General features: G+C 41.9%; 2 protein-coding genes across 3 annotated transcripts; one reads left to right on the forward strand and one right to left on the reverse strand.

Annotated features, from left to right (window-relative positions):
* The first annotated feature begins 112 nt into the window (after positions 1-112).
* On the forward strand, positions 113-11,259 carry rfc1 (replication factor C (activator 1) 1). 2 transcript variants are annotated; one of them, XM_015032363.1, is made up of 23 exons: positions 113-245; positions 681-812; positions 903-978; positions 1,874-1,990; positions 2,080-2,381; positions 2,485-2,559; positions 3,207-3,284; positions 3,365-3,706; positions 3,793-3,906; positions 3,996-4,175; positions 4,862-4,966; positions 5,427-5,841; positions 5,922-6,037; positions 6,129-6,243; positions 6,734-6,822; positions 6,979-7,116; positions 7,266-7,361; positions 7,437-7,690; positions 7,771-7,888; positions 8,766-8,911; positions 8,980-9,193; positions 10,114-10,293; positions 10,369-11,259. In XM_015032363.1, the coding sequence occupies exons 1-23, from the start codon at positions 243-245 to the stop codon at positions 10,462-10,464; spliced, it is 3,501 nt and encodes a 1,166-aa protein (XP_014887849.1). In that variant the 5' UTR covers positions 113-242; the 3' UTR covers positions 10,465-11,259. The 2 variants fall into 2 exon arrangements, with proteins under 2 accessions (XP_014887849.1, XP_014887850.1); XM_015032364.1 differs by having other exon boundaries at positions 10,372-11,259.
* wdr19 (WD repeat domain 19) lies at positions 10,591-24,732 on the reverse strand. Its single transcript, XM_015032362.1, has 36 exons — positions 24,624-24,732; positions 23,451-23,542; positions 23,309-23,374; positions 23,098-23,223; positions 22,893-23,011; positions 22,680-22,795; positions 22,446-22,526; positions 21,678-21,790; positions 21,426-21,599; positions 21,281-21,351; positions 21,023-21,195; positions 20,258-20,357; positions 20,075-20,181; positions 19,881-19,997; positions 19,622-19,777; positions 18,723-18,870; positions 18,426-18,639; positions 17,932-18,091; positions 17,742-17,852; positions 17,511-17,620; positions 17,354-17,411; positions 16,519-16,665; positions 15,510-15,592; positions 15,345-15,428; positions 15,110-15,256; positions 14,637-14,761; positions 14,385-14,494; positions 14,245-14,313; positions 14,065-14,142; positions 13,068-13,164; positions 12,858-12,982; positions 12,667-12,748; positions 12,064-12,214; positions 11,847-11,970; positions 11,688-11,764; positions 10,591-11,537 (listed from the first exon to the last, which is right to left on the reverse strand). The coding sequence occupies exons 1-36, from the start codon at positions 24,627-24,629 to the stop codon at positions 11,423-11,425; spliced, it is 4,032 nt and encodes a 1,343-aa protein (XP_014887848.1). The 5' UTR covers positions 24,630-24,732; the 3' UTR covers positions 10,591-11,422.
* Positions 24,733-26,581: the final 1,849 nt, after the last annotated feature.

The following is a 26,581-nucleotide window of genomic DNA, read 5'->3' on the forward strand; positions in this document are numbered from 1 at the left end:
TAAATTTGAACCATAGCGGGTTTATTATTATTATTATTATTATTATTATTATTATTGCACGTTTTGATTTGTTTTTGAATTCCTAAATAAACTCGGCACGTCTGATGACGTACTGACGCACGCCAATCCTGTATCGGTGCGTCACCTCCTGGCGACCACAGTGCTTCGCGCCAACAGCTGAAACATTTTCTGTCTTTTCTGCACCAAACCAGCGCCCAGGGTGCGAGAGCAGCGTGTTCATCATGGTAGGTAACAGTTAAAGTCTGTCCGCTCAGGCCTGGAGCGGCACAAACTCCCGAAGTTCCTCAACAAGGCGAAAAATACCTGCGAAGTCATGTGGATAAAGCTGCTCTCGGGTTTAGCTGCAGCTAAACCGCTTCAGTTTATTTTACACTAAAAATAAGCATAAAGCTGTTTAAATGTTGACATGTTTGTGCTTTTTTTTTATTTGTTTGTTTGTTTTGTTTAGGAAAAATGATGCGTTTACGTGCAGGATCTTAGTCAGAAAGTGAAAGCTACTGAAATTGAGCGCCTGAACTCGCCAATTAATCCTCCAGCCTCTTTTCACTGTAGTCTCTGCATCAGTCTTGTTTACAATCACAGCGATCTAGTGAAGATATAAAAGTTTACAACTCCGCTGTGTTTCAATCTGCATCACTAAATACTGTGTTTGTGTGCAGGACATCAGGCGGTTCTTTGGACCGGTATCAGGCAAGCCTGCCCCAAATGTAGACCGAAAACCAGACGAGAAGAAGAAAAAGAAGAGTTCCTCAGAAGAAGATTTGAAAAAGAGGAAGAAGGAAGGCACGAAGGCAAGAAGATATTGTCCTCCACCATGTAAAAAGAAAGAAAATCCAGTTTTTCCCACTTCATTACACAATATTTGTATTCTTGTTATTCAGGTCAAAAGCTCCAAAAATGAAGAGGAACACAAAAGCAGCGAGAAGAAAAGAAAGAAACGCCAAGTTATAGAATCGGGTATGCGAAATATTTTAATATTTTATATCATAAATGAACATATAGACTAATAGTCTAGAGATGCACCAATTAAACTATTTCCTGCCGGTACCAATTTCAGGTTTTTCTTTACTTCTGACCAGATTTTGACCAATTCCACTTGTAACTCTTCAAAGAAATAAAATTAGGTAAAGGTTCTTTGGTAGAAGTAGTAGGTTTGAATCACCAGAACTGCACAAAAACATGAAATTGCAGATGTTGATGCTTACTTTCCTCACTGTTTTTTCTTTTTGCCCCCCATGAGCGTTAGCATGTTTATGTTTAAACTCTACATCACCTCTGGTTGTAAAATCCAGCAAAAAGTACATCCAAATAGCAAAATGTATAATTGGCTATTTGGATGTCAATTAAATCAAAGTCTGCATCCAAAAATATTTTTTGCTATTTCAATATTAAACATGCTAAAGCTGCAATAATTCTGATTTGATTTATTGTCAGGCTCTGGTTGGAAACCAGCAAAAATAGGAATTAATCAAATAAGTCCCCAACCTTTATCGTTATTATAAATACATGAAAGAAAATGTTTGTTGGTTTATGTACATCTTTATAACTCTTTGTAAAGCAGTGACTTCTTCCTGGTATTCCATTTCTGCCTGTATACTGTAATTATTACACTTTACAGTTTGTGCTATAGAGTAACACATTTTTTCATATTTAGATCTTTGTCAGAAAAATATTAATCTTAATCCTTGTTTATCTTCAGTGAGAAAATGGCAGAGAACATTTTGGAGATTTCTTCGTTACAGTTTTCATAGAGCTGGAGGGGATCACTTCTAGGAGTTGGATCATTAAGAGAGGGACATTTTCCAAAAATTAGATGAGAAATGAAAAACATGTCATCCTTGTTTCTGATCAGATTCGGACGAGGAAGAGCCGGTGATGAAGGCTAAGAAATCCTCCAAAGAGAAAGCTGCGACCAGCAAAGCAAAGCCGCCTCCTAAGAAGGATCCTGTGCAGTACGTCTCTGAAACAGGTCAGACGCCATCAAAGGAAAATATTCTCAGTTCCTCCTAATGTATCTGGCCTTTAAAGAAAATCTCTGCTTGTCTCTCGAACTTGCAGACTCGGACAGTGACAATTTCCAGAGTCTGAAGAAGGCCTCCAAGTCCAAACAGAACGGCGCTAATAAAACGTCAGAAGAAGACAGCTGCAGTCCTAAAGCCAAAGAGCGAGTCAAGTCTCCTGCTAAGCCTCCTTTGAGTCGGGGGAAAACTGAGAGAAAGAGTCCCAAAGTTCCTACAACCCCTAAACTAGCCCCTCCCCCTCAGCCTAAGCAAACTCCCACCTCTGTACTCGACTACTTCGGCAGCGGAGAGATTAACCGCTCAGACAAGAAGCTGGTGGCCAGCACCAAGCGAAAGGCTGTAAGCTAACTTTCCTGTCCTCCAATCCTCCATGACGTCTTTTCTCTAATCACTTTCTTACTCTGCAGGAAACTAAATTTGTAAAACTCTTGTCTTCCTTCAGCCGACTCAAGAGTTAGACGACCTGATAAGCGACGAGGAATTGGCCCGACAGCTGCAGATGGAGGAGGACATGGAGGTATGAGGTTAAATCAACTACAGGGTGTTTTCACACCAAGCAGAAACTGAATTCTCTTGAATTCTCAGTTTGGAGATCATTGGAAAATGTTTTCATTCAGTGGAATAGTGTTGGAGGGGGGGGGGGGACTCATTCAGGATTTAAACAAGCCATTTTAACTTTTGTCATTTTATTGTCATCAGATGCAGCTTGTTGATGTCAGAAAAGCTGTTTCCTCTCCTGACATAGTTTTAATTAAAGAGCAGCTTTTTGCAGCTGCACATGTGGGTTACATGAACCAGAGTGTGCAGGTTCCTGTTTAGGATGCAACTTCTTTCAGCACCTCCCTAACCAGCTACGGGCCCATCTACCTCCATCAGTAGTTAGATGTAGGGATTTTTCTGGCAATAGAAATATATTTCAACAAATTTACAATTTCTAGCTTGATACGTTTTGTTGATCTGTAGCGATTTGCAAACCCTCTTAAGTTTTTTTCCCGCTTTACCTTCACTAAATTCAATGAATTTCATATTGAAGATCAAAACTCAGTAGTGCATAACTGATGCAGAATCGGTCCTCTTCAATCCTAAAAAATGTTCTTCAGGTGATGGAAGGCCGACTTTGTAATTGTCTTTATGTGATGATTTTGCTATTTTTCTTTCGAGCAGGTGGAAAAACAAGTCCATGAGGACGAGGAGTTTGCCAGAACATTGGCCATGCTGGACACCGAGCCACAGCCCAAAAAAGTAATGCACTGCAATGGTCACTAAAAGGCCTGTTGGCTTCTTGTAGAGGAGATGTAAATATGTTTTTGTGCCTTTTCAAGGCGCGCAAAAACTCTGAGGAAAAGCCAAGTCCAACCACGACCCCCAAGAAGAGCAGTGTGAGCGTCCCGTCGAAGACCAGTCGGACCCCTCCGGAGGACGTCATCAGTCCGTCGCCCAAGAAGAGCCCCGCTGCCGTCAGAGCCAGCTCCAAGCTGGCCCTGATGAAGAAACGGGACGAGGCGAAGGACGAAGGCGCGAAAAGCAAAGCACCCGCTTCACCGAGGAAAAACAAAACTTCTCCGAAGAAAGAGCCGCGTGCTTCTTCGATTTCGGACATGAAGTTCACACCCAAAGCAGGAACGACACCGACAGCGCTGAAGACGTCTCCCACGAAGCCCGAGGTAACGCTGCTTCCTGTGACGCAAGAGGCTGAACTCTGACTCGTTCATCTGAGCCGCTTTCAGGTTTTATTCTGCTTCCCAACCAGAGCACAAGTACAAGTCCTGACGATGCGGAGAAGAAGAAGATGCACACGCTAGCTTTCAGGAATTACCTCAACAGAGACGGACCGCGGGCGCTGGGATCCAAGGAAATCCCCGAGGTAAGGTTGAGCGTCCCGACGGGGAACCGGCGGCTCCTCAGTCGTTCTTTATTTCAAAACCAATTTACTCAGTTTAAAATCCTTTCTAGGGAGCAGAGAACTGCTTGGAGGGGTGTGTGTTTGTGCTGACCGGAGTCCTGGAGTCGATGGAGAGAGACGACGCCAAAGCTCTCATTGAGCGTCACGGAGGCAAAGTGACGGGAAACGTCAGCAAGAAGACCAACTACCTGGTGCAGGGCAGAGACAGCGGAGCGTCCAAACTGGACAAGGTGAGCCAGCCTGCGTCAGATTATCAGGGTTTATTTGGATTATTTTATTTAAATAACGATGAAACATAAAACAAACAAAAGGGTCACTACTGCTAAACTGAACAAAATAACTGCTACTACCAGTAGTAATAATCATAATAATCTTAATTGTAATAATGCAATCGATTAATAAAATTAGTAATAAATGTGGTAAATAATAAATTAATCAAGATAATCATTTTAATTAAAAATAATAAATTAATAATTAAAATCATAATAAATAAATTAATTAAAAATAGGGATTATATTGCCTTATTATTACTATTAATTAATCATTGAATTGATAATAAATATTAGTAAATAATACTTTTATTAAGGAGTAGGAAGAAGCATAAGCTTTTTCACCCTTCATCACCTACAGCTGCTAAGACATGTAACATTCTTACAAATAAAAATCTCACACTAAAATGTTTATTAAACTCAAGCCCTTAATTTTTCCTACATTTATTCAGCAGGGGGGAAATAAACTGGTGAAATGATTTCAAGTTGCTCTGTTTTTCTACTCGAACGCCACAGGACGTTATTTTTATTTTATTTTTTCAAATATCTTCTGATTTATAAAAGAACAGGAAGCATAAATTACAGAAATATTCCAGTTTCATTGATGTTAAAGTTACGAGTTTTCCTCTCTGCGCTTTGCTCTCCAGGCTGAGAGTTTAGGCACCACCATCCTGGATGAGGACGGCTTGTTGGAGCTGATCAGAACCAAACCAGGAAAGAAGTCAAAGTATGAGATCGCTGCAGAAGCCGAGGTCAGGACTCCTGCAATAGTAACATTATAAATGTTTTTACTTTGGCACAGTAGCAGTAATAAACATCAGTGTGGCTTTTATTGCCGTATGGCTTAAAGAGGCACGTCGTCCCATTTTATAGCACAAACAAGTAACTAAAGGAATAACATTATAACATGATGTCAATTTTACATAAAACTGCCCTTTAAAGAGTGGCAGCTAAAACTAATGTGAAAATCACCTGATGGAAATTTACCAAAATATTAACTAAAGCTGCACAATAGTTCACAACATGTGGTGTTTTCCTCCAAAAAAATTTTTTTTTTTAAATGATTAGTACCGAGAATAAAACATAATAAAACTTTATTCACCTTCTGTGACCTCCTGCTGTGTTTGAGCCCAGTCTGCAGATATCAGCTTTAACCTTTAAATGGTTCTAATGAAATCGATCTCTCTTTATTTATTTGGATGTTTCTTTTAGAGCAAAGCCTCAAACACCAGAACTCCTCCGAGTCGGACCTCAAAGGTCACCCCCAAGGCTCAGAAGATCTCCCCCTCCAAGGGGAACTCCAGGTCCCCCAAGACCCCGAGCCCCTCAAAGACGGGCCAGGCAGACAGAGCCAGCGGCAGCAGCACCCCAACTGGGAGGGGCTCCGGACAGACGGCCCGGAGGGAGCTAGGCCTTGCCTCCGCATCCTCCTCTTCCTCAGCTCCTGGACCCTCCCCACCTTCCCCGCAGGGGGACGCTGCCGGTCTCCTGTGGGTGGACAAGTACCGTCCGCGTTCCCTGAAGGCTGTGATCGGCCAGCAGGGGGAGCAGAGCTGCGCCAACAAGCTGCTCCGCTGGCTGCAGAACTGGCACAGACACCACAGCGGAGGAGCGGACAAACCCGCAGGTAGCAGAAGAACCGGCCGACCTCACGCCGGCTCACCTGGCAGAAACATGTCGGTTCTAGATGTGCTTTCTGTTCGACAGCGTCGAGGTTTGGTAAATTTGGAGGAGGGAAAGACGACGGATCGGGATACAAAGCCGCTCTGCTCTCTGGGCCTCCAGGGGTGGGGAAGACGACCACAGCTGCCCTGGTCTGTGAGGTCAGTCGGAGGACACACACACACTGGCGTCTAACCAGCAGACTCTGGTCGCACTTCCTGTTTGAATCTGCGGGTTTGCTTGTCGTTGAAGGAGCTGGGCTTCAGCTACGTGGAGATGAACGCCAGCTGCACTCGCAGCAAAAACAGCCTGAAGGAAGTCGTGGCGGAGTCGCTCAACAACACCAGCATCGAGAACTTCTACAGAGGTCAATGTTTGTTTATAAAGCAGCTGCTGGTTCGTAAAAGATTGAAAATTCAAATATTTCCTAATAATTCGCTAATACAGATGTCAGAAAGTGGCATCGTTACCCTTTCACTGGAGCTGCTTCGCAACCTGGAAAAGTCTGGAATATTTTCCAGGTTTGGGGGAGTTTGGAAATAGAGCTAGAAAAATATGAAGACTTTATTTCCTGCCACCATGCCTAAGTAGGGCTGGGTGATGTGGCTTAAAAATAAAAACTAAATATATTTTCATACCAAATTGTGTAGATCCAGTCATTCCTTCCTTTTATCCATCCCTCCTTCATTTTTAAAATATAAATAAATGGACGTAAAAATGACTGAAAACTCTTTAAATCTGTGGAGAAGTCACAGCGCTGCGACGTGAAAACTGTAAACGCTGCCTCAGCTCTTCATATTTATCCTCTTCTTCAGCAAATCTCAAACCTTTTTGAGCCTCTTCTGTCTGCGCTGCAGGAACGTCTCAGACGGTGAGCAGTAGGCACGTCCTCATCATGGACGAGGTGGACGGCATGGCGGGAAATGAGGACCGAGGAGGAATCCAGGTACTGGAGCTCGTTTCTCACAATCTGCTCGGCTTTTGGAGTTTATGGAAGGGTTAAAAACGAGGATTGTTTGGAAAATGACTGTGTGCCTGATGGAAATCTACCCAGTTGGGATATGTACTCATAGTAAGAGTATTTTTCTCTGACCTCTTGTAGGAAATGATCGGCCTGATCAAAAACTCCAAGATTCCCATCATCTGCATGTGCAACGACCGCAACCACCAGAAGATCAGGTCGTTGGCCAATTACTGCTTCGACCTGCGCTTCCAGAGGCCGCGGGTGGAGCAGATCAAGGTTCCCTCCGTCGTCGCGCTGCAACGTGTCCATTAACGTTAAAATAAATGCATGCAAATGACCTCAACTATAGAAATTTGTGTTTTCATGATTGGATTTTCTTTCCAGTTCTGTCATTTTATTGATTTGGTTTCCATTTGTTTTCCCAGGGAGCCATGATGTCTCTTGCTTATAAAGAGGGAATCAAGATCCCTCCTCCGGCTCTCAATGAAATCATCTTGGCCTCCAACCAGGACGTGCGACAGGTAAGGAGCTCAAAGCTCCTCGCTCTGTGAGGCCTGGGATATTTCCGTCTCGTCACTTTTGCCCCATGCCCCCAGGTGATTCACAACCTGAGCATGTGGTCGGCCAAAGACAAGGTGATGACGTACGACCGGTGCAAGTCCGACGCGGCCAGCGCCCGCAAGGACACGAAGCTGGGGCCGTTCGACGTCTGCAGGAAGGTGTTCGCCTCGGGCGAAGAGACGGCCCACATGAGCCTCATCGACAAGTCCGACCTCTTCTTCCACGACTACTCTCTGGCGCCGCTCTTCGTCCAGGAGAACTACCTGCACGTCCGTCCGGCTGCGGCTCGGTGAGCGGGGCGCGCCACGCTGCGTAGGTCTGCAGAGACTCGCGTCCGGCTGACGTTCCTGCTTTCGTCTTTGCTCACAGCGGAGACATGAAGTCCCACCTGGTGCTGCTCAGTAAGGCCGCCGACTCCATCGCCGACGGCGACCTAGTGGACAGACGGATCCGATCGAGTCAGAACTGGTCCCTGCTTCCCACTCAGGTAAGTGTTATGTTGTCAACTATAAGGACTGCCTCATTAAATAATATTCTGATAGTAACTGATGAGCTAATTAATTATATTTATGTGTCAAACTTACCAGTCTGATCTCTGGAGGAATTTGAGAGTCAGTCTGAGACAGATGCTGAAATGTTCTTTAGAAGCTCATTTTAAAGTAGCAACTTATTTGACATGTACCGACATTCATCTAAATATTATCAAATAATAACTGTTTTCCAGAAGCAGCCTGTGAAATGAAAGATTATTCCAGCTCAGTGTGAAGCCGAGATGAAGGCCTGTTGCAGAGTCAGAGTGTGACGTGTTTTCGTCTCTACATGCATATTTATCTAGAATGCTGCTATTTTGAGTAGGACAATAAATCAATAATATATTTAGATAAATATGTGATCAGTATCAATAGATAATATGTCCGATAGAAAATGTAATAATTTCACTGAACTCCCATCCCAAACTGCACGGCATTCTGGGGGATGTAGGCAGAGGAAAGGCTATAGCTAGGAGCGTGGCATCGGCTAACTGACTTGCTCTTTGGTTACCTAGCAACAACTTGCTGAGTAACTTGTGCAGCCGCAGTTTCAGGTTTCGCCACTGTGCCTCAGAACGGCAAAAAAAAAAAAAACATGGAGTGAAAAGAGAAAATAACATCTGGAGAGGAAACTGTGGATAAAACATGAGAAATCACGCCACCAGTTTCAGTATTTCAGATATTTAAAACTAAAAACTAATCAATTATATCGACTGATACGAAACGCTTGAATCGTGATACATTTTTCAGCCACGTCGTCCAGCCATAGCTTGAGCCACTTCCGCCACTTTGGTGCGCCAGTGTGAATATTTCTGAGCCTGGTTGTGTTTTCAGGCCATCTTTGCCAGCGTGTTGCCGGGCGAGCTCATGAGAGGATACATGTCTCAGTTCCCCGTCTTCCCCAGCTGGCTGGGCAAGAACTCCTCTACCAACAAACATTCCCGCATCGTGCAGGAGCTGACCTCACACATGAGCTTAAAGTAAGCTCCTTTTGTTCGTCCGTGTCGCGCTCCCTGGGCGGGGTGTCTCATGCTCTCTGCTCCTGCAGGACCCTGAGCAGCAGACAGGCGGTCAACCTGGACTACATGCATTACCTGCGCCATGCGCTGCTGCATCCGTTGCAGAGGCACGGGACAGAGGGAGCGGCGCAGGCCGTACAGCTGCTGGACGACTACCAGCTCCTCAAGGAGGACGTGGACAGCATCATGGAGATCAGTGTGTGGGGCGGGCAGCCTGACCCCTACTCCAAACTGGACCCCAAGGTGAGCTGAGGACCACTGAAGAGGCTCACTCTTAATTTTTTATAAACAGTTTCTGAATGCTTTCCCATCCTGATCGTTATTTTTCTGCTTTTAGGTAGGGATGCAAACAATTAATCTACTTCTATTATTAGTTCTCGCTAATAGACCATGTTTTCAGTCTTGTAGTTTGGCCGCCATCCAGCAGAGGGCGCCGCCGGTCATCTATAATGAAGCCACTTGATACAGAATTAAAGATTTTGGAGCCGTACCATAAGGGGAAAGAGAAACGGTCCAGAGTCCGGTGTGGGACACAAAATGCTCTCTATGCGGCTCTGTTTTGAAATATAAACACTCAATAAGCTCCTTTTGCTTCACCGTAGCAGCGCTCATTCAGCGCTGCGCTACGAAGTCGAGAATGTGATGAGAGAAAATCAGAGGAGAAAAAATGTTTTAAAGATATGATGCCAATGAGAGGGGTTGATTTTTGAGGGCCGTCGTCGTCGTGAGTCTTTTTGGAGTAAAGTTTTAAAATTTGCTCCAGTTCAACCACAGACAGTAATTCTTTCTGTTGATGGGGAATTAATACGTGTTTAACAGATTTTACTCTTTTCAGCTTTTATTTATCTACTCGGCAGTCTAAGAGGTTCATGTTTTATATTTTATAAATATGTCTACATTTAATCATGTGAGAAAACCACAATTACCCGTTTATGCAATCAGTATTTAATACAAAATAATGTTCAATTTAATGTTTTTCTTTTAATTCAGCATATTATAAAAATTTAGACCTTTACGTTATAGAAAGTCGGTTGGCCTGCTTGACTGGAGAAAATTGAAGTATTTAAGAAAATGGCCACTTGTGAACTAATCGTTAGTTGATCGATAAGATTAATCAACTTCAGATTAGCTCATTAGTTAATAACTTGGATCTGTACTTTTAGGTGAAGGCAGCTTTCACGCGGGCGTACAACAAGGAGGTCCACCTGACGCCGTATTCCCTCCAAACTGTAAAGAAGGGTCGCCGAGGAGGAGGAGCGGATCTGGACGGAGGAGACGAAGGTCCAGACGACCAGGAGTCTGGGGACGAAGCCGAGGGCCTCAAAGCAGACGCCATGATCAAAGTAAGAGTGTTCAGACCTGAAGAGGTTTTTCTGTTCTGCTTTCTGGTTCTTCACCTGTTGGGCTTCTCTCTGCAGCAGAAGAAGGCCAAAACAACTAAAGAGTCGACGAAGGAGAAGAAGAAAGAGTCCGGCAAAGGCAAAGGCAAGGGGAAAGGCAAAGCAAAGAAATGAAGAGCGAACTGTGCTGGACTCCGCTAACTGACCGCCACTCTGCACTTAAATCGACACGTTAACAAGCATCGGGACGAACTCGGCTGGGATATTCTGTCGTTTTGCTCCAACCAAGTGACTGCTGTCTTTTTTTTTTTTTTTTTAAACTTCCAGTTTCTCCACATTGAACAGATGTTACACGTAATGAGCCTGTCTGTCTGCAGGTGTGTCTCATCAGTGCATTCCCTCTGCCTTTAGGCTCAGCTTCAGCTGCTGCAGATGTAAATAATGTGACTGTCATCGTTTGCTACGACTGCAACGCAGAAATGTCTTTGTTACTCCTGGATATTATTTTGTAAATTCTAATTTTCTAATAGAGGAATGTGTTGCTCAGACATGCTGGGAGTTTTATTTCTAGATACAAAGAAGGCAGCTGAGGTCCAGGCGAAATGCTGGACATGCAGAAACATTTTATAGCTTTAAAATCAGACGCAAAGATGAGACTCTTGCACTCAAACTGTCAACATCCACAGCTTACCGGGAAATGAGCCTTAATGCTTTAAATCTGAACATTAACAGTCAACTACGCAATATTTAGAAATAACTGTATTCATATTTAAATTGTAAGCAAATAGTTTTTTTTTTATTTTTTTTACAAATATGTTCCATTGGGGTCACACTGAGGTATTATATATATATATTTTAGATTAACCGTTCGGTCTTTTCAGTATCATCCATATTTCCGCTCGGGAAATCAGGAACGTGTTTTACACACCTGCTGCAAAATGACAAAAAAATTAACTACAAAAAGAAAACTATAAAACAAAAATGTCTCAAAAGCAACAGGATAAATTTCTTTGAAATAAATTCTCACCATGACCCCGTGGTAGTAACATTAATTCATCATACATATATATACATATATATGTGTATATAATTTAAATTGCTTTTCTGGTTTGGAGGTCAGCTACATGTGCGGTCATTGATCCAGGTCGTCGCCGTGCAGATATTTGGAGCAATCTGAGATCTTCTTCACCTGCTTGGCGCTCAGATTCCCAGAGCACATGGGACACACAGACTCTGTTTCCAGCAGCCTGAAACAGATGCACATTATGATCAGAGCTGCCTTAGAGACAGAAAAGTGGAACAAAATACTTTATCTGATCTACAGTGAGGCTGAGAAATGTTCATAATTTGAATAAACTTCAGATTTATCTTTGTGCTTTTAAGGATCTGTTACTTACAGAATGAACTGAGAGTAGAGTGCAGGGAACTCGCAGAGAGGACAGATGGACCAGTCTTCTTTCAGCATGTGACGACCCTGATACCGAGATAATTTGGAGTAAATGGATGGATTTGTCCAACTTTAAAGAAATGCAGATGAGCGGTCAGGTCTCCGTTACCGTGGCGATGCAGTAAGGGATGTTGTTCTTGCAGGAGATGCACATCAGGTCGTTCTGTGGCAGCTGGAAGCCACAGAAAGGACAGGGAGTTGTTTCCTCCTCTAACTCTGAAGTGTCAGGATGACTAAGAGCATAAGATAAAACATTTAAAAATGAGTAAAAGATAAAAAATAAATATCGCAGGAAAACACATTTTTAACAATAAATGATGACTCACCGAACCAAAGCCTCGATTTTCTTCCTGTACTTGAGGTCGATCTGGTTTCGGTACTCCGGTCTCATCAACATGGCTGCGAAGCCGAAGGCCGAGTTCTTCAGTCCGGCACGCTGGCATTCAATAACTGCTGATGTGAGAATGGGGACGACATCTACACACACACACGCGCACAAAGACCAATGTTTTAAAATACAGAGAGAAGAGACGATGGATGGATGGAGAAACAAAATTCAAGGACAAAGATAGAGGGTTGATTATTGAACTACACCATTCAAAGAAGAATATGAGTAAATATGTTCCCTCACATGAAAACGTTTTAAAATTTCTACAGAATAATAGTGACGATGTCTGGATCACGTATAAAGCTGCATCGTTATTCTTATATGTTAATTTTAATGACAAACACTAATCTTTCTCTTTTTTTTATTCCGTCTAAAACTCAATTTCTGGAATATTTGTCAGGATTTTATGAAGTGGATCAAGCCATCTTAATAAAAATAATCAGTGCTAAACCTGTAATCAGAATATGAAAATGGAAAGACTTCAAAATATCCTGGCTAAAGTAGGATTAATTACAACGTTCAGGTGAGAACATGAACTCACGAGCAGGAAACTTGCTGATGTTGTTGCTGACGCGAATAAGCATCCGCGCCCCTTTGAGATGATCTCCTTTCTTCACGTGGATCTGCAGAAAAACAGATGCTGACTGAACAACGCTACAGCAAAAAAAAATAAAAAATTGAGCTACTCTTCTTCTTTAACACGACCAGCAGCCGGAGGACGACGATCGTCACCTTGACCAGTAGATACGAGTGGAGGATCATCAGGTTGGTCGCCATCTCTGCCGGGATCTTGATCTTCTGAGCCTGCAGCTCTGTGTACATGCTGAACAGAACGTCATGGGCGTTTCTGTAGTTCCCTGCGGTTTTAACACACAGAAAGCAATCACACGAAAAAACAACGCTCTGCTGCTACCGGAAGGTCAGCATTAGTGAGGTCTGTACCGGCCGACTGCTCCTCTCTGGCGATGATGGTGGCGGTGTGAGCGGCCTCGCCGTATCGCTGCAGGGCCATGTAGAGGCGGAACAGGTACTTCGCCTCCTGGGAACGAGTGACACATTTCAGACGACCCCCCCTCAACCTGACAGTATTGACATTAAAGTAGTATTACCAGAATTATTATCTGCTGAAAGCCAAAGATAACAAAAGGGAGAAGAGTTTACATACACTAAGCTCCCTACGTACTTAAATAGTTTGGTGAAAGACCAACTGATGATGTCATTACTGTGTAATATTCAAACAGGTTTCGGACACAATTCAATCTGCCAAGACATCAATAAGATAACAGACCACAACAAGGCAAGCTTGTTGAAAACCAGGAATGTTTGACATTTAGAAAACAACTACCAAATACTGAGAAAATACGTTTCTGAATTGTATCAATGAGTCAAAAGTCTGTTTCTCCTATCTTTCTGGGATTTAGCAAAGAGAAACAGAATGGAAATCTGACCAAAAACAGGGAACGTTTAGTCAGAAAGTTAGGAAACTGTAAATTTGCTCCTGGAACAATCTTTTATATATATATATATATATAAAAAAAAAAAAAACGTAGCATTTCATTTAGCACATTTAACGGATCTCAACTCCAGTTTTTTCAATACAAGTAATCGTTTGCCAGTGAGCAGAAGCCTTTCCAGCATGAGGTAGGTAAAAGCACATCTGACTGCGGAACCAAAACACACTGGAGCCGAAATCACTTTATGCAGAGGAAGACTTTCCACTTCAGAGGAAGAAGACACTGAACTGTCAGAAAACAAGCAGTCACTAAAACTACGTCTTCTGTATTTTCTACAACGAAAATACAGATTGCTTTTAACTAAACGTGAGAAAGAACGATCGCTTGAGAGTTTATGAAAACAAGGTGGTACAACGCTGCAGATCGACATGAACAAAAGACATATTATTACACAATGTGTCATTGTCATGCAAATGCTTTATTACCATGGGCATCCCGTCACTTTCTCCCAGCAGATATTCAATCAGCTGATTGGTCAAAAAGTTATCTTTGGCTTGTCCCACCTGATTTAGGAACAAACACCCAGAAGCACCCAGTCAGCTGAACGGATAATTATTATAATTTTTTTTTACTTAAAAACTCAGTTAAAGACGAGCGGCTCCCACCGTCTCAATGGCCAGCTCAATCGCCTGGTTGTCTTCGGTTTTTGGACACTTAAGGAAATGATTTAGAGCCTAAAAGGAGATCATAACCATTACCTTTATGAAAGTAATAATGAGTGAACAAATAAGTCACGGCCTCTTACTTTGTTGTACTGCCCACACTTGTGGAAAAACTTGCCAGCCAGAAGGTATTTCTTCTCTCCCTCAAAGTACAGAGCGACGCTCTGATAGTCCTCCTGCGTGGCTGCAGAACCTGCCCACCACAAACACAACTCAGCAAATCTAACAATGACCGAGGCTCAAGTTAGAAGAACGGCTGCAAACGGCAGAAAAAAAAAAAAAACCCTCAACAGTCAAGCTGTAAGATGTGGATGCAGGTTTACGGCGAAGCTGACCGATGATGTCTGCGTAGACCTCCATCTGTCCGTGCTGCTGAGCCAGCTGGAAAGCTTCGTCGTTACACTGAGACAGAACCAGGAAGTGGATGGCTGAGCCGTAGTCGTTCAGCCGCAGGAAGAACCTGGGGCACAAACAAACGACGGGAACACAAAGAAACAAAATGACTGCGAGCTGAAATGATCAACTGTGATTTTGAATATTGCAAATTACTTTTGGAGACCACCGATTAAAAAAAACAAAAAAAACCCCAAGGTATCAAAGGTATTAATGTTCCAGTGTAGTTTGTCAGAGAGAGTTAATGCTGCTATAATGAATAGTTGTAGGAACTGTGTCTTAAGGAACTAAACTGACTGATGTTGAAACTTTGGATAAATATGTTGACGCAAATGAAGTGTAGAATCATTAAATCAATGAAAAAAAACGTAGCAGCTTTTGGTTGTGCGTCCATCTTCGGGCTTGTTTATCCCACCTGGCAACCATTTTTGCTCCGTCGATGCTCTGAGTCTCCCTGACAACCCGAACTGCAGCCTCCGGATTGTTCAGGTGGTCCAGCAGCACACGGATCATGTTATCCCAGTCCTTTGCGCTCTCATAGGCCTGAGCTGCCTCTTTATATCTGATGTGCACAGAACGTTTTGCATCAGATTTGTTTGAACCTTTTCGGCTTCTATCAGAGGAATAAGACAGAGAAGCCGAGAACCCACTTGCCATCCGCCTCCTTGGCCTTTGCGTACTGGAGATGAATCTTTAGAGAGGAAACATTCGGCAGCAGCTCTCCCACCTTCGCCCTGAAGAAATAAGAAGGAAAGAGTTGGAGGACACTGGAGTGAAAACACAAAGCGATGCCGAGTGCTGAAGGTGTAACTCACCAGTTCTTGCAGCGAATGTAAACCAACGCAGCTTTATCGTAATATAACCCCTTTTCATACAACTGAGCAGCTTCGGAGAATTGCTGCAAGGAGAAAGAAAAACAAAGACGACAGAAATGAAGACATCAAAAACGTTAAAAGGTCAATTAAGTTCAGACAAAAACAAAAAACATCTCTCCTGATATTTCAAAATGACATTTAATGACTAAGGTGTTGAAATGATAATCAGAGGAAACAGATACACACAGTCCGGACTAGAGAATCTGACCTCTAAGTAAAATCAATGCTGCATTTTTTTTTTAGAAACACATGAGTTAAAGAGAGCTGACCAAAGAGGTAGAAAATAAACTTTTACATTTTTATTAAAGATAACTCCAAGTTCTATCCTGACGAGGATCGCCTTAAAACCTTGAGAACAAAATCTGCCTCACATAATCAGTCACATTATCTGATTAGTTCAGCAATAAAAAGCATTGATTTAACTTAACGTTTCAGGGTCTAAAATTATTATGGTGTGTGGACATTTATTACACAAACTTCTGATCATTCCAGAAGTTTAAAAACTTATTTTAGACTAACATCTGCAAAAATATTAATTTTAGGTGAGAATTAGTGTTTTGTAACTTGTTTTTTGTAAAAGCCCTGCAGCAGGTTACGTTCCCCCCTTCTTTTCTTCTGCCGTACAAAATGACTGTCTGCTTTCAGTAAACGGTAATTTTTCCTTGCAATCTGTTACACAAACAGCTCTAGTCTTAAGAGAAAATGAAGTTGTTAGATCTCGTTGTATTTTAGAAAAAAAAAAAAAAGAAGAACCTTCTTCCTTAAAGGTATTCACAATATCTCAATTCAATGAAGGGAAACTGCATGAGCTCATGAAGCTGCTGTTTCTGCAGCAACGCTACTATAGGAGCAGATCTGCTTCTTCTGACTCCAGAGACTCACCAGAGAGGAAATTAGCAACAAGTGGAGTCTCCCCTCTAGCGTTTCAGATAAATATCTCCGTTTCTACCTTCATGCTCTCCAGTATGGCTGCACATTCCTTCTTGAGGACTCTGCTCGGGTGCTGGACGGCCTGAGCTGCTCCTCTCCGGATGTCGCCCATTCTGATGGACATCCTGGCTATTCCCGCCTGGCACGCCTCGTCGTGCTCCTGGAACTGCACAGAAAGAGGAGGAGGAGAATGTGGGCAGAGCAGAAAGCATTTGTTTTTATTATGCACCCAATATTTTGCACCTTGTCATTTACAAACAGCAAGGCTCACACTTTGTAGATTTGAACCCTGACATCAAATGTAGGGAAGGAGATTTGCTTTATGATTCGTTCTGCTTCGAAAAGATAAAATCCTCTGAACTTTACTAATTAATTGATGCAGTGTATTTCTGTGCTACTGTTTAGTTATTTGCTGCTGTGCTTATGGCTTTCTATAAAAATAATAATTCTGAAAACTAAGGAGGATTTGGGAAGAAAACTGGAATTGGAACGAAGCAGATTATTTCACTTACAACAAGATAATTTCCTCTTGTAAGTGAAATCATTTGCCAGTGGAACTAGTAACTTTTTGCCAAGAATTAAAACTTGCTCTTATATCTTGTTGAAAAGTTACTTGTAAGTTAGTTATGTCTTAGATATTTTCACTAGAAACTAGACTAAAAGTACTTGGTAAGATTGCGTGTTTTTGCAGTGAACGTTTTCAAAAACTTCATTTTAAGTTTTAAATAAAGTTTTGAAAACGATAACTAGCTTCAATGTGCCAAAACATTCTTAAAAAGAAACTAATTAATGTAATGTGAGCTCTTCGTTATTCAAATCTTAGCCTTAAAATCTGAGGTTGTGATTGAACTTACTTTATTCTGGTGCGTCAAGCCTTTCTCATAGTGTGCCAAAGCGTTCACATAATCGCCACTGGAAGGAGAGGGATTTAAAATCAGTTCAGATTCAGTCTCTTAAATGGTAAGTACAGTGTGTGTGTGTGTGTGTGTGTGTGTGTGTGTCTGCACCTACATGAACTCCAGATGGACGGCGTACTCTTTGGAAATGAAGGGAATCTGTTCTTCTGCGAGCCTCTTGGCCAACATCAGAGCGCTGTCCCAGTGCAGCAGGTCTCTTCTCATCTTAAACACAAACAACACATCAGCATGTGATCCTTACTGTTTATGACACATTTATTAGCCAGAGGTTTCACCACATACCAAAACCAAAACCTATTGATCATAAAACTGAATGTGAACAAACCTCCAGAGCAGCTGCTGGGCAGCTGGAGGACAGATAAAGGTCCTGGGCCAGGTTGTATTCTTCCAAGGACATGGCCAAATGTCCTGCCAGTAGGTTTTTATCCTCTATACCCTGAAAAGATTTCAATTCAAAATAGGGGAGACGTGTTGCGTTGTTGACAGAGATATCTGATAGGAGGAGAGCGCCGAACCTTGATCGACTGTAAGGATATGACCATGCCCACGTTGCCACTCATCCGGTAGATCTGGATGGCCAGCTCCACCTCCATGTGGACCAGACAGGCTCTGCCTATTTCAGCCCAGTCAGCTTCACTGCCTCCAGACGTGCACAGACTCCAAGCCTCCTTGAATCTGCAAACACACATCAAACCATTCTGCTGGGCGTTTATTGATTTAAGACACATAAGGTTAAAGTGCACAGGTCCCTTCCATCTTCTAACTTTCTGCTGGACCGGTCAGTTCACCTCTATTCGGCTTGATTGATGACTCACAAACAACCGTTTTACATTCGTTACTTAAAAAGCAAGTATAGACAAGTTCACCCTCCCAATCTTCTGGCTGTCAAATGATCTCGCTTCACAAAGGAAGCTCTTCCATCCGTGCAGCATTTAGTCAAATGAAACCTTCTCACGTCTAAACATACTTGAAACAGGAAAGTGTTTCCAGTGACGACCGGCCGACTGACCTTTTGAGCTGGAGCGCCTGACTGATCTGCTTGCTGAGCTCTGAAGGGGAGTCTTTCAGTTTGTCAGGGGAGGTTTTGAGAAACGAGTGTGTGTGCAGAACTACTTCGCTTGTCTTCCCGCTGGTCGTCTGACAGGTCAGCTCGCCGTTGTAGAAGAGCAGCGGCCTCTGGGAGTAGAGCAGAGCAGTGCTCCCCACCAGCACCACCCGCGGACCTGAACACGACGACAGCAACGGTGAACGAGCGTCTCGCCATAACTGACCGTGTGTCTGATCGTAAGACGTGGCATCGCCCTACCGTATATTGTCCTTTTGTGCAAAGCGTAGGTGTAGGCCTTGTCATCGTCGAAAGCCACAAACACGCCTTTGTCTGCGTGCCAGTTGTCCCACAGCACTCCTGTTATGGTGGGGGAAAAGTTGGGAAGCTCGAAACAGGACAATGTTGCCTGGAAACCAAGAAACACACAAAAAGTGTCTTTAAAAGTCCTCCAAATATCGGAGTTTCTGAACATCTCCATTTCAGAATATCACACTTTTTAGACTTTCATGTATTTACATACATGAATAGATATGGCAGACAGAAAATCAGTTAGCTAGTGGTGGAGATGATCCGTTCTTCAGCTTTGTTCAAGAAGAGTCAGAGAGTTCAATTCATGAATCCCGTTTATTAAAACCAAACTGGTCCATCGCCATGTTTCCTTATGGGAAAACACAGCAAAACAACAGATTCCTTTTCTAGGCCTCTATCTCCCTCATATATAAGGATATATATAAATGCATGCACTTATATACCCTTATGTACGTATGCGTGCATGCGTGTGCACGTATGTGTGTGTGTGTATATGTACCAGCATGCAAGCAGCTAAACGAGATAGAGGAAAAACAAAAAAAAATTACTTATTCCTAACACTAGCTAGCTTGAAGAAAAATAAACATTTTTCTACACTTTTTACTTTTATTTCTCAGACTTCTGTAGAACTGGAAATCCTGAAGTCATTTTCAGGCTTTGTCATTTTAACTAATTTCGGATCAATTGTGTCAAATAATGCAAAACTATAAGCAATGCCCATTAAAGCAGAAGCAGAAAAGAAACAGTTACTGTTCCAACAATTGTTCAAACATTTGACGTCTAAATAAATACTAAACAAGTGGCACATTCAAGTGTACATTCAGTTTAAGACGTGAACATCTACTGACGTTGGCAGGAGAGAACAAGAAGCCTCCATTCTTGTCATCGATAAACACCACCCAGGTGCCGTTTGGGTCAGGGAACACCTTCCTCACGCTGACCGAATGGCTGTAGTCGTTCACGGTTTCCCAGTCCTCCAGCAGCACACACACCACATTACCCAGCTGAGGGAAAACAGCGCAGCGTCACAAGCTGGAGGAGAGGCTCATGCTTTTCCTTTGATGGCTTTAACGAGAACCACATTGATAAGAACCATGTGATCCTTACGTCGGTGCCATAATAAAGAAATTCGGCAGTGAGAGCGTGGCAAAGGATCCGGCCTTTACTGTCGTCATCTGGGAAAAGTTTCATCTGCTTCCTGTCCTCTGCGTCTCTGCCTTCGATCTGGAACAGACATGTGAATGTTTGTGTTGGAGCTTGTTTTACAGGAGAGGCTCAGTCCCAAACAGCAGATGTCTCACCATGTGCAGCTGTACTTTTCCTTCAAACAGAGCTGCTGCGTAGTCAGCGTTGAGGCGCATGCTGACTATGGTCCCCAAATACTCAACGTCCTTTATCTTTGACAAGCCTAAGTAACGCACAAAAGATTTGAAGGGAAGCTAAAAGAAAAAGGAAACAGACCCACTCTTATAAAGTGATTTTACCGTAGAACCAGGCTTTGTTGTTCATCCCCACGGCCACGTGGTACGGTCCCACGGCAACGAACGTGGGCTCCACCTCCACCTGGATGGACATGGGACTCTCCTGCAAACAGAGTTGGGTAGCATTTACTTGAGCAACTTGCTTTTTGGAGTATTTTTACTACTCTGTACGTTTGAGTAATTTAATTATGAAGCACTTTACTGTTACTTGAGTGATAGTATCTCCGGATGCTCGACTCACTGTGAGTAACTTCACTGAATGAAGAGCAAACGTGTTTTAACCAAAACCTCACCGGATGTAGATACACATCTGTTCAAAGTTTCATAAGTTTAATACTGAAAGAAAATAATTTTGATTTTTTTTTTGCCTGATTTAATTTTTTTTGTAATTATGCTACTTATATAACTATTTCATTTTGAAATTTAAAATGCCAACATTTCCATGTAAATTTATATTTTGTTCTGTCTGATGATGTCATTTTTAAACATAAAATGATTGATGTTTTGATCAGTTACTCAGTACTTGAGCAGACATTTTACCAAATCATTTTTTACTCTTACTTTAGTAATTTCCTGGATGGATACTTGTTACTATTACTTGAGTAAAAATATGTTAAAGTAGTGCCACTCTTATTTGAGTACAATTTTTGGTACTATACCCACTTCTGCCTGTAACCCAGTTGTAGATCAGTTTTGGTCGATTATTCCTATTGTAGAGTTATGTCTTTTGAATAATAACTGTATGTGTGTGTATGAGTGTGTTCTCACCCTCTCCACCTGGTTGGAGACAGTGACCTCCAGCAGGGAGGTGAGGAAGGCCAGCCGGGTGCCAAAACTGTCTCCCAGCATCGGTAGCTTGGTCAAAAAGACATGAATCGTTCCTCTCTGAGTGGACAGGGCCAGCAGCTGGCCGTCATCTGTCCAGTTCAGCTGATCCAGACCTGCAGGAGGACAGACAGAGGATTGGGGGACACGCTCAGCACAGTCCTACAAAATCTCACTGGATGAACAGAAGGACTGGGTAACCTTTGGTCTCATCTTCCAACTGAATGACACTGCTGATGTCTTTGAGATCAGACAGCTCGTGGATCTTTATGCTGCAAAAGAGGCACAGAATGTTCTGTTTTTCCTTCAACAAAGTAAAGAAAACTTCAGTTAGATAAATGCGTACCAGTTGTCTCCACAGGAAGCGGCTTTGTTTAGCGAAGTTGAGACGGCCACGCTGTACAGACTATCCTTGTGGTTGCGAGCCTGGTAGAGCTCAGACTTGATCTCTCTGATGTGGGTGGAAATAACCAGGAAGTATCCATGGGAAAAGCCAATCAGTATGTACCCATCACCAAACCTGCGCAATTGGAAACCAAGCAGTGAATTTTGGCACAAAAACCTTCACCTTGCTGTTAAGCAGAATGGCGAACGGTACCAGCGATGGGACACCAGGTTGCCGTACTGGCGCTCGAAGGCCAGCTCGATTGGGTTGTTGGGGTCATTTATGTTGAACAGCGTCAGTATCTTCTTGTCCACACACATACTCACCTGAGAGCAGAGCGTTTGAAAGATTAAACATCATTCAGGACCTTGTGTGGAAGTAGAAAGTCAAGCACTGGTTTACCGCATAACACTAACATTACAGAAACTTACACGTGGGTTTGAATGAAGAACATCTAACACGACAAAATTAAGATGTATACTTTATGAATAAAAGTGAAAATTGCAAAAAATGACAAACATAAAATAAAAAAATAAGGAAATAAATCTAACATTTCAGTAATAAAATGAAACTAGGAAGTGTAAATTGAACAAGTAAAATGGAAGTAAATGAGGTTTAAAAAGATAAAATATTATTTTATTTGCACAGTCTTACAGATCATTAATATGAAATTATAACGTTTCAGGAAGTGTAGTCCGTATTATTTTCTCATGTTGCATGTTTTCCTTTGACCTGATTGTGAATTTCTTTGTATATGAATTTCATATTAATCAAATCGACATCCTGAAAAACCCAACTGAGGTCAGTTCTCCTTAGAGAACAAAAGAAACAGCCACAAACCAGGTTCAGCTGCAGGAAACAAAAATATGCCACAAGATAAAGAAGTGATGAATTTGTTCTTTATCCTTTAATTGACGAGAGTTAAGGACAATTAGTGTGAATTGCTGTATAAAAATGTCAAAGATGCATAAAATAACTTACAGTATTTTCCCCCTGCGGGGACCTTTCATCAGTTTTCATCACCGAGAAAAATATTTCAGCCGGCTCACCTCGAAGCGGCATCTGACAAAAGATCAGGAAAATCAGCAGGATGTTTTTACTCCGACTTTCAAATCCTTCGTGTTGCTTCCAAAATCTTTAAAAATGACAAAACTGTGATCATAAAATCCTCGTGCTGTCAGGACGGAGCAGCACTCAGGTCGTCAGCATGACTACCTGTCTGACTGTGTCTCCTTCATGATTGCTGATAGTGAGATTGTTGTCTTCACCTCCCAGAGCCAGGAGATTCTGGGAGCTCCAGCACCCACATGTGATTTTCTTGGTGTGTTTACCTTCAGCAACAAGCAGGGAAAAAAGAGACACAATCAATACAACAGACAAAAAGGTGAACAAAATCTTAAAAATCTGGTTGTGATGTGTGAGCGTTACCCAGTATGGGTATCTTGCGTGACGTCTGTTGATTATAGATAAGCAGGTTTCCTTTTGCCGTCCCTACAGCCAGCAGGGGGGCAGTTTTTGACCACAGGAGGAAACTCATCTGATCTTTGCTGAAACCAACAAGAAAACAAACTCAGAGCATTAGACTATTTGTAACAGATCATGGTCACATGCCCAGAGTTAACTCTCTACATACCTCATGCCACTGTCTATGTGAAATGTTTTATTGACACTGGCATCCCAGAGGAAGATGGAGCTGGACTTTGCGGAAATCACTGCCAGGATGTCTCCGTCCTTGTCCCAGTCCATCCCCACGCAGCGCCTACCAGGTAACATCAGAAACAGAGGAAGTTAACATTCTGCTTTAGGAGATCAAACTGGGATCCTACAGACTTTCTCTAATTTACCCCGGAAGGTTGAGTTCAGTCCACTTCTGTCCATGTCGATCAAATATTTTCACTGTGCTATCCTGTCTGTGTGATGGGAGAAAAGTGTCAGACTTTCCCCTGTTCTGATGTTAACAGCTTTCTTAAAGACGCCGTTACTCACCCAGCGACAGCAATGTAATTCCCAAGACTTTTCTGCCACTTGTACAGAACATAAGATCCTGCCCAGGCTTTGTCAGCAAGAACGAAAAAACTCTGGCGACACAAAGAGGACTTTTTTATTTTTAAATCATTTCTCATACCTCTGAATAATTATCTTCTTCAGATTTATCTTAAATCCAGGAAGGGAAAAAAATATATATATTTTTTCAAATTACTTTTTTGGAGTGATTTGTTATGTTTAAATGTAAATCATACTTAGATGCAACAGCAAGACATGAAATAGGCCATTCATGCTGTAAAACCTCCAGATGTGAGTGAATCAGAACAGTCCCCACAAGCCTATAGAAAGATTGCTCTACACAGCAATATAAACAACATATTGCATGTTAATGCAGATGCTTGGTGGTCGGTGTAGTGGGCAATTACATAAACACAAGGTCAGGTTGGCCATAAGTGAGATAATCATTTGAAAACTTTGTTTCTATAGTTTTTCAGGATATTTTTATCATGTACATGCATTATTGTGACATTTTAAATATGTACACGCAACCAAAGAAAAAACAGATCAAATGTGTAATCTGGGAAAGGGGGGTGGGGGGGGGAATCATGTTTAAGGTACTGTGGTCCTTTACTGAAGTGCTAAATTGAAAATTGCAAATCGGTTCCTTATTTCAGATATGATAATGAAGGGAAAGCATTATTTATTACGACAAAAGGAGGGCCCACGGAGAATGATGAGATGTGTATAATTTTTCTATTATTGCCTCTATTATTAAAAATACAATTAAATAACAACAATATGTAATATTTTGTGTTGCTTTTCTTTAACTGAGGGTTAACAATATAAGACTTAACATATACCAACATTGTTATCTCTTCGTGTATAAAACCTTATTTTCTACCAGAGTAAGGCAGCTGCTACACGTCAGATTGCATTAGCAGTCCCAGGACAGGACGCAATTGCTGTAACGCTGCATGATTTGCCTCTGACATTACAGGAGAAATAGAAAAGTACGACAAAATACAGAAACGAAAGGCAACGTTTACCTGAGCTAACGCGATAGCTTGAAACTACACGAGTAGCTAGCTCGTTGACGACCGCTTAATAACTGAAACAAACTCCTCTTAAAAGCACGAGAAAAAGTTTCGTTGCTGTTCTTTTGTAAGTACTAACCTTCATATTGATGAAATATATTCACGCGAATCTTCTTAAAACATCATCACCAGAAAAAGTGCCGTTTGTTTCCCATAATGCTTCGCTCTGAAGCGTCTATCACAGCGATGTCATAGCAACAGAGAGTAGCCAATCACGCACCTCCATACGAAGGAAGAGGCTAAGCTTCAAAACAATAAACACTTCTGCAAAAATTGTCTTACCGTTTAACAATAATAATAACAACAACAACAACAACAACAACAACAATAATAATAATAATAATAATAATAATAATAATAATAATAATAATAATAATGAGTCTTCCTGAAATCTATTGTTTTTTGTCATTGTTATCCACAAATGTTAAAACGTTTACATCCCATAAAGGACAGTAAGTACATGTTTTTAGGGAAGGTTTTGTTAAATACAGTGGGATCTTCTCAAAGTCAAAACTACCTGGTACTGTTCCCACTGACCCACAAGGTGGAAGCGTTGTATAGCTGCTGACAAGCCAGTGTGCCAGACGTCCTGATGTTTGTTCTGCCCCATGTTTTCTTTCTGTCCTCCAGTAAGTGTTCATTGATGCTCTTTGAAAGCAAGTGAGTAACAGCTCTTGACAAGCTGAGAGGACAATCAGTTTGTTTATGTGGAGCAAAATGAGGTCATCAGATACCCTATATTTGTAGTTTCATCCCTGACCTCAACCAGGGAAAATGCTACAAAGATGTTTTCTGCTCTTTCTCACAGCTTGATGGATGGTTGGTATTTCTTTTTTTTCTTTCTCCTCTGTACAACCTGGGGAGCTGGACTGATGAAAAACCAGCTGGATGAAAAACAGATGTGTGACAGAAATATTCCTCTGTGTGTGCTGGCAAGCTAGAGCAGAATACACCCTGCAGACTCAGATCCCATTAAGATGCACAGAGGGGAGCAGCGGAACAATTTTCAGGCAAAAAGATAAAAATAGACCGAAGAAATGATAATGAAAAAAAAAAAAAAAAACTCCTTTTCATGGACATGCCAGCAAGGCAATCAGTTCAAATTGAGAGAAGCTTCTGGACTGTAACACATTAAGATTCTTGAAACAAGATGTTAACTTGGTTCAGTGCAGTTGTCCTTCATGATGCAGGATTAATTCATCTGCCACCATTAAAAAGTATGATGACCTTTAACTTGCCTTTTCAGCTGTTGGAGAAATCAATTTGTTTTTTTTTCCTGTTTTTAAATGTTTATTGACTTTCCAATCCTACCATACCTACTACATCCAAAATATTGAGGTATTTTAAATGTTTTGATTGACTTTTTAATCAAACATTGGACAACATGATCACCGTTACAGGCTAGCTATAGATTTAATTTAAAAAATTATTTTATCTGGATTAAGGATGCCTGTGTGGATTTGTTATATACTTAATCATATTGAACAAAAAAAATCCTCAAATTTTATTCACAAATGCAAAACTTCAAATGTTTGGAGCTTTTGTTTTTGACTTTGTGGAAACTTGCGGGTTCCCAACAGCATGCTTTGGGACATGCACAGAAACTGACTTTTTAAATGAGTCCAGCGGCACGTCAGAACAGATGAGTAAACCTGTGGTAAAATATGTAGCTGAACATCTGAAGTGTCATCAGAGATGTAGACTGGGAGTCCAGGACTTTTTCTTTTGTCTCCCTCTTGTTTCTGTCAGGTGTAATAAAATCAGGTGTTGTTAAGGCCGTGAGACAAGGTCAGTGGCATCAATTCTCAGCGCCAGCGGCAGCCCTTTGTCAGAACCACTGATGATTTAAAGCTTTTCCGGCAATAAATAACGGAGCCACTCAGCTGGCTGCCGGTCGCTGCACTGGAGGTTAAAGCACCTATAAATTCTGAGCATTCCTCTTCCTCACACAGTTACAAAACACTTCAACCAGCAGCTGATTTGTCTGAAGCTTTTAAGTAAGGCGAGACACTTTTAAGAGTAACAAGGATCTATTAA

The sequence above is a fragment of the Poecilia latipinna genome, unplaced genomic scaffold (assembly GCF_001443285.1).
Source record: "Poecilia latipinna isolate Pla-1442-1.1 unplaced genomic scaffold, P_latipinna-1.0 Scaffold237, whole genome shotgun sequence".
NCBI lineage: Eukaryota > Metazoa > Chordata > Actinopteri > Cyprinodontiformes > Poeciliidae > Poecilia > Poecilia latipinna.

Coding starts and splice junctions, on each gene's coding strand:
- wdr19 (XM_015032362.1), bottom strand. Junction 20,358..21,022: donor TCTCCAACCAGGTGGAGAGG/GTGAGAACACAC, acceptor CTCTGTTTGCAG/GAGAGTCCCATGTCCATCCA. Junction 11,765..11,846: donor TCCCTTACTGCATCGCCACG/GTAACGGAGACC, acceptor TCTCGGTATCAG/GGTCGTCACATGCTGAAAGA.
- rfc1 (XM_015032363.1), top strand. Junction 979..1,873: donor ACGCCAAGTTATAGAATCGG/GTATGCGAAATA, acceptor GTTTCTGATCAG/ATTCGGACGAGGAAGAGCCG. Junction 2,560..3,206: donor AGATGGAGGAGGACATGGAG/GTATGAGGTTAA, acceptor TCTTTCGAGCAG/GTGGAAAAACAAGTCCATGA.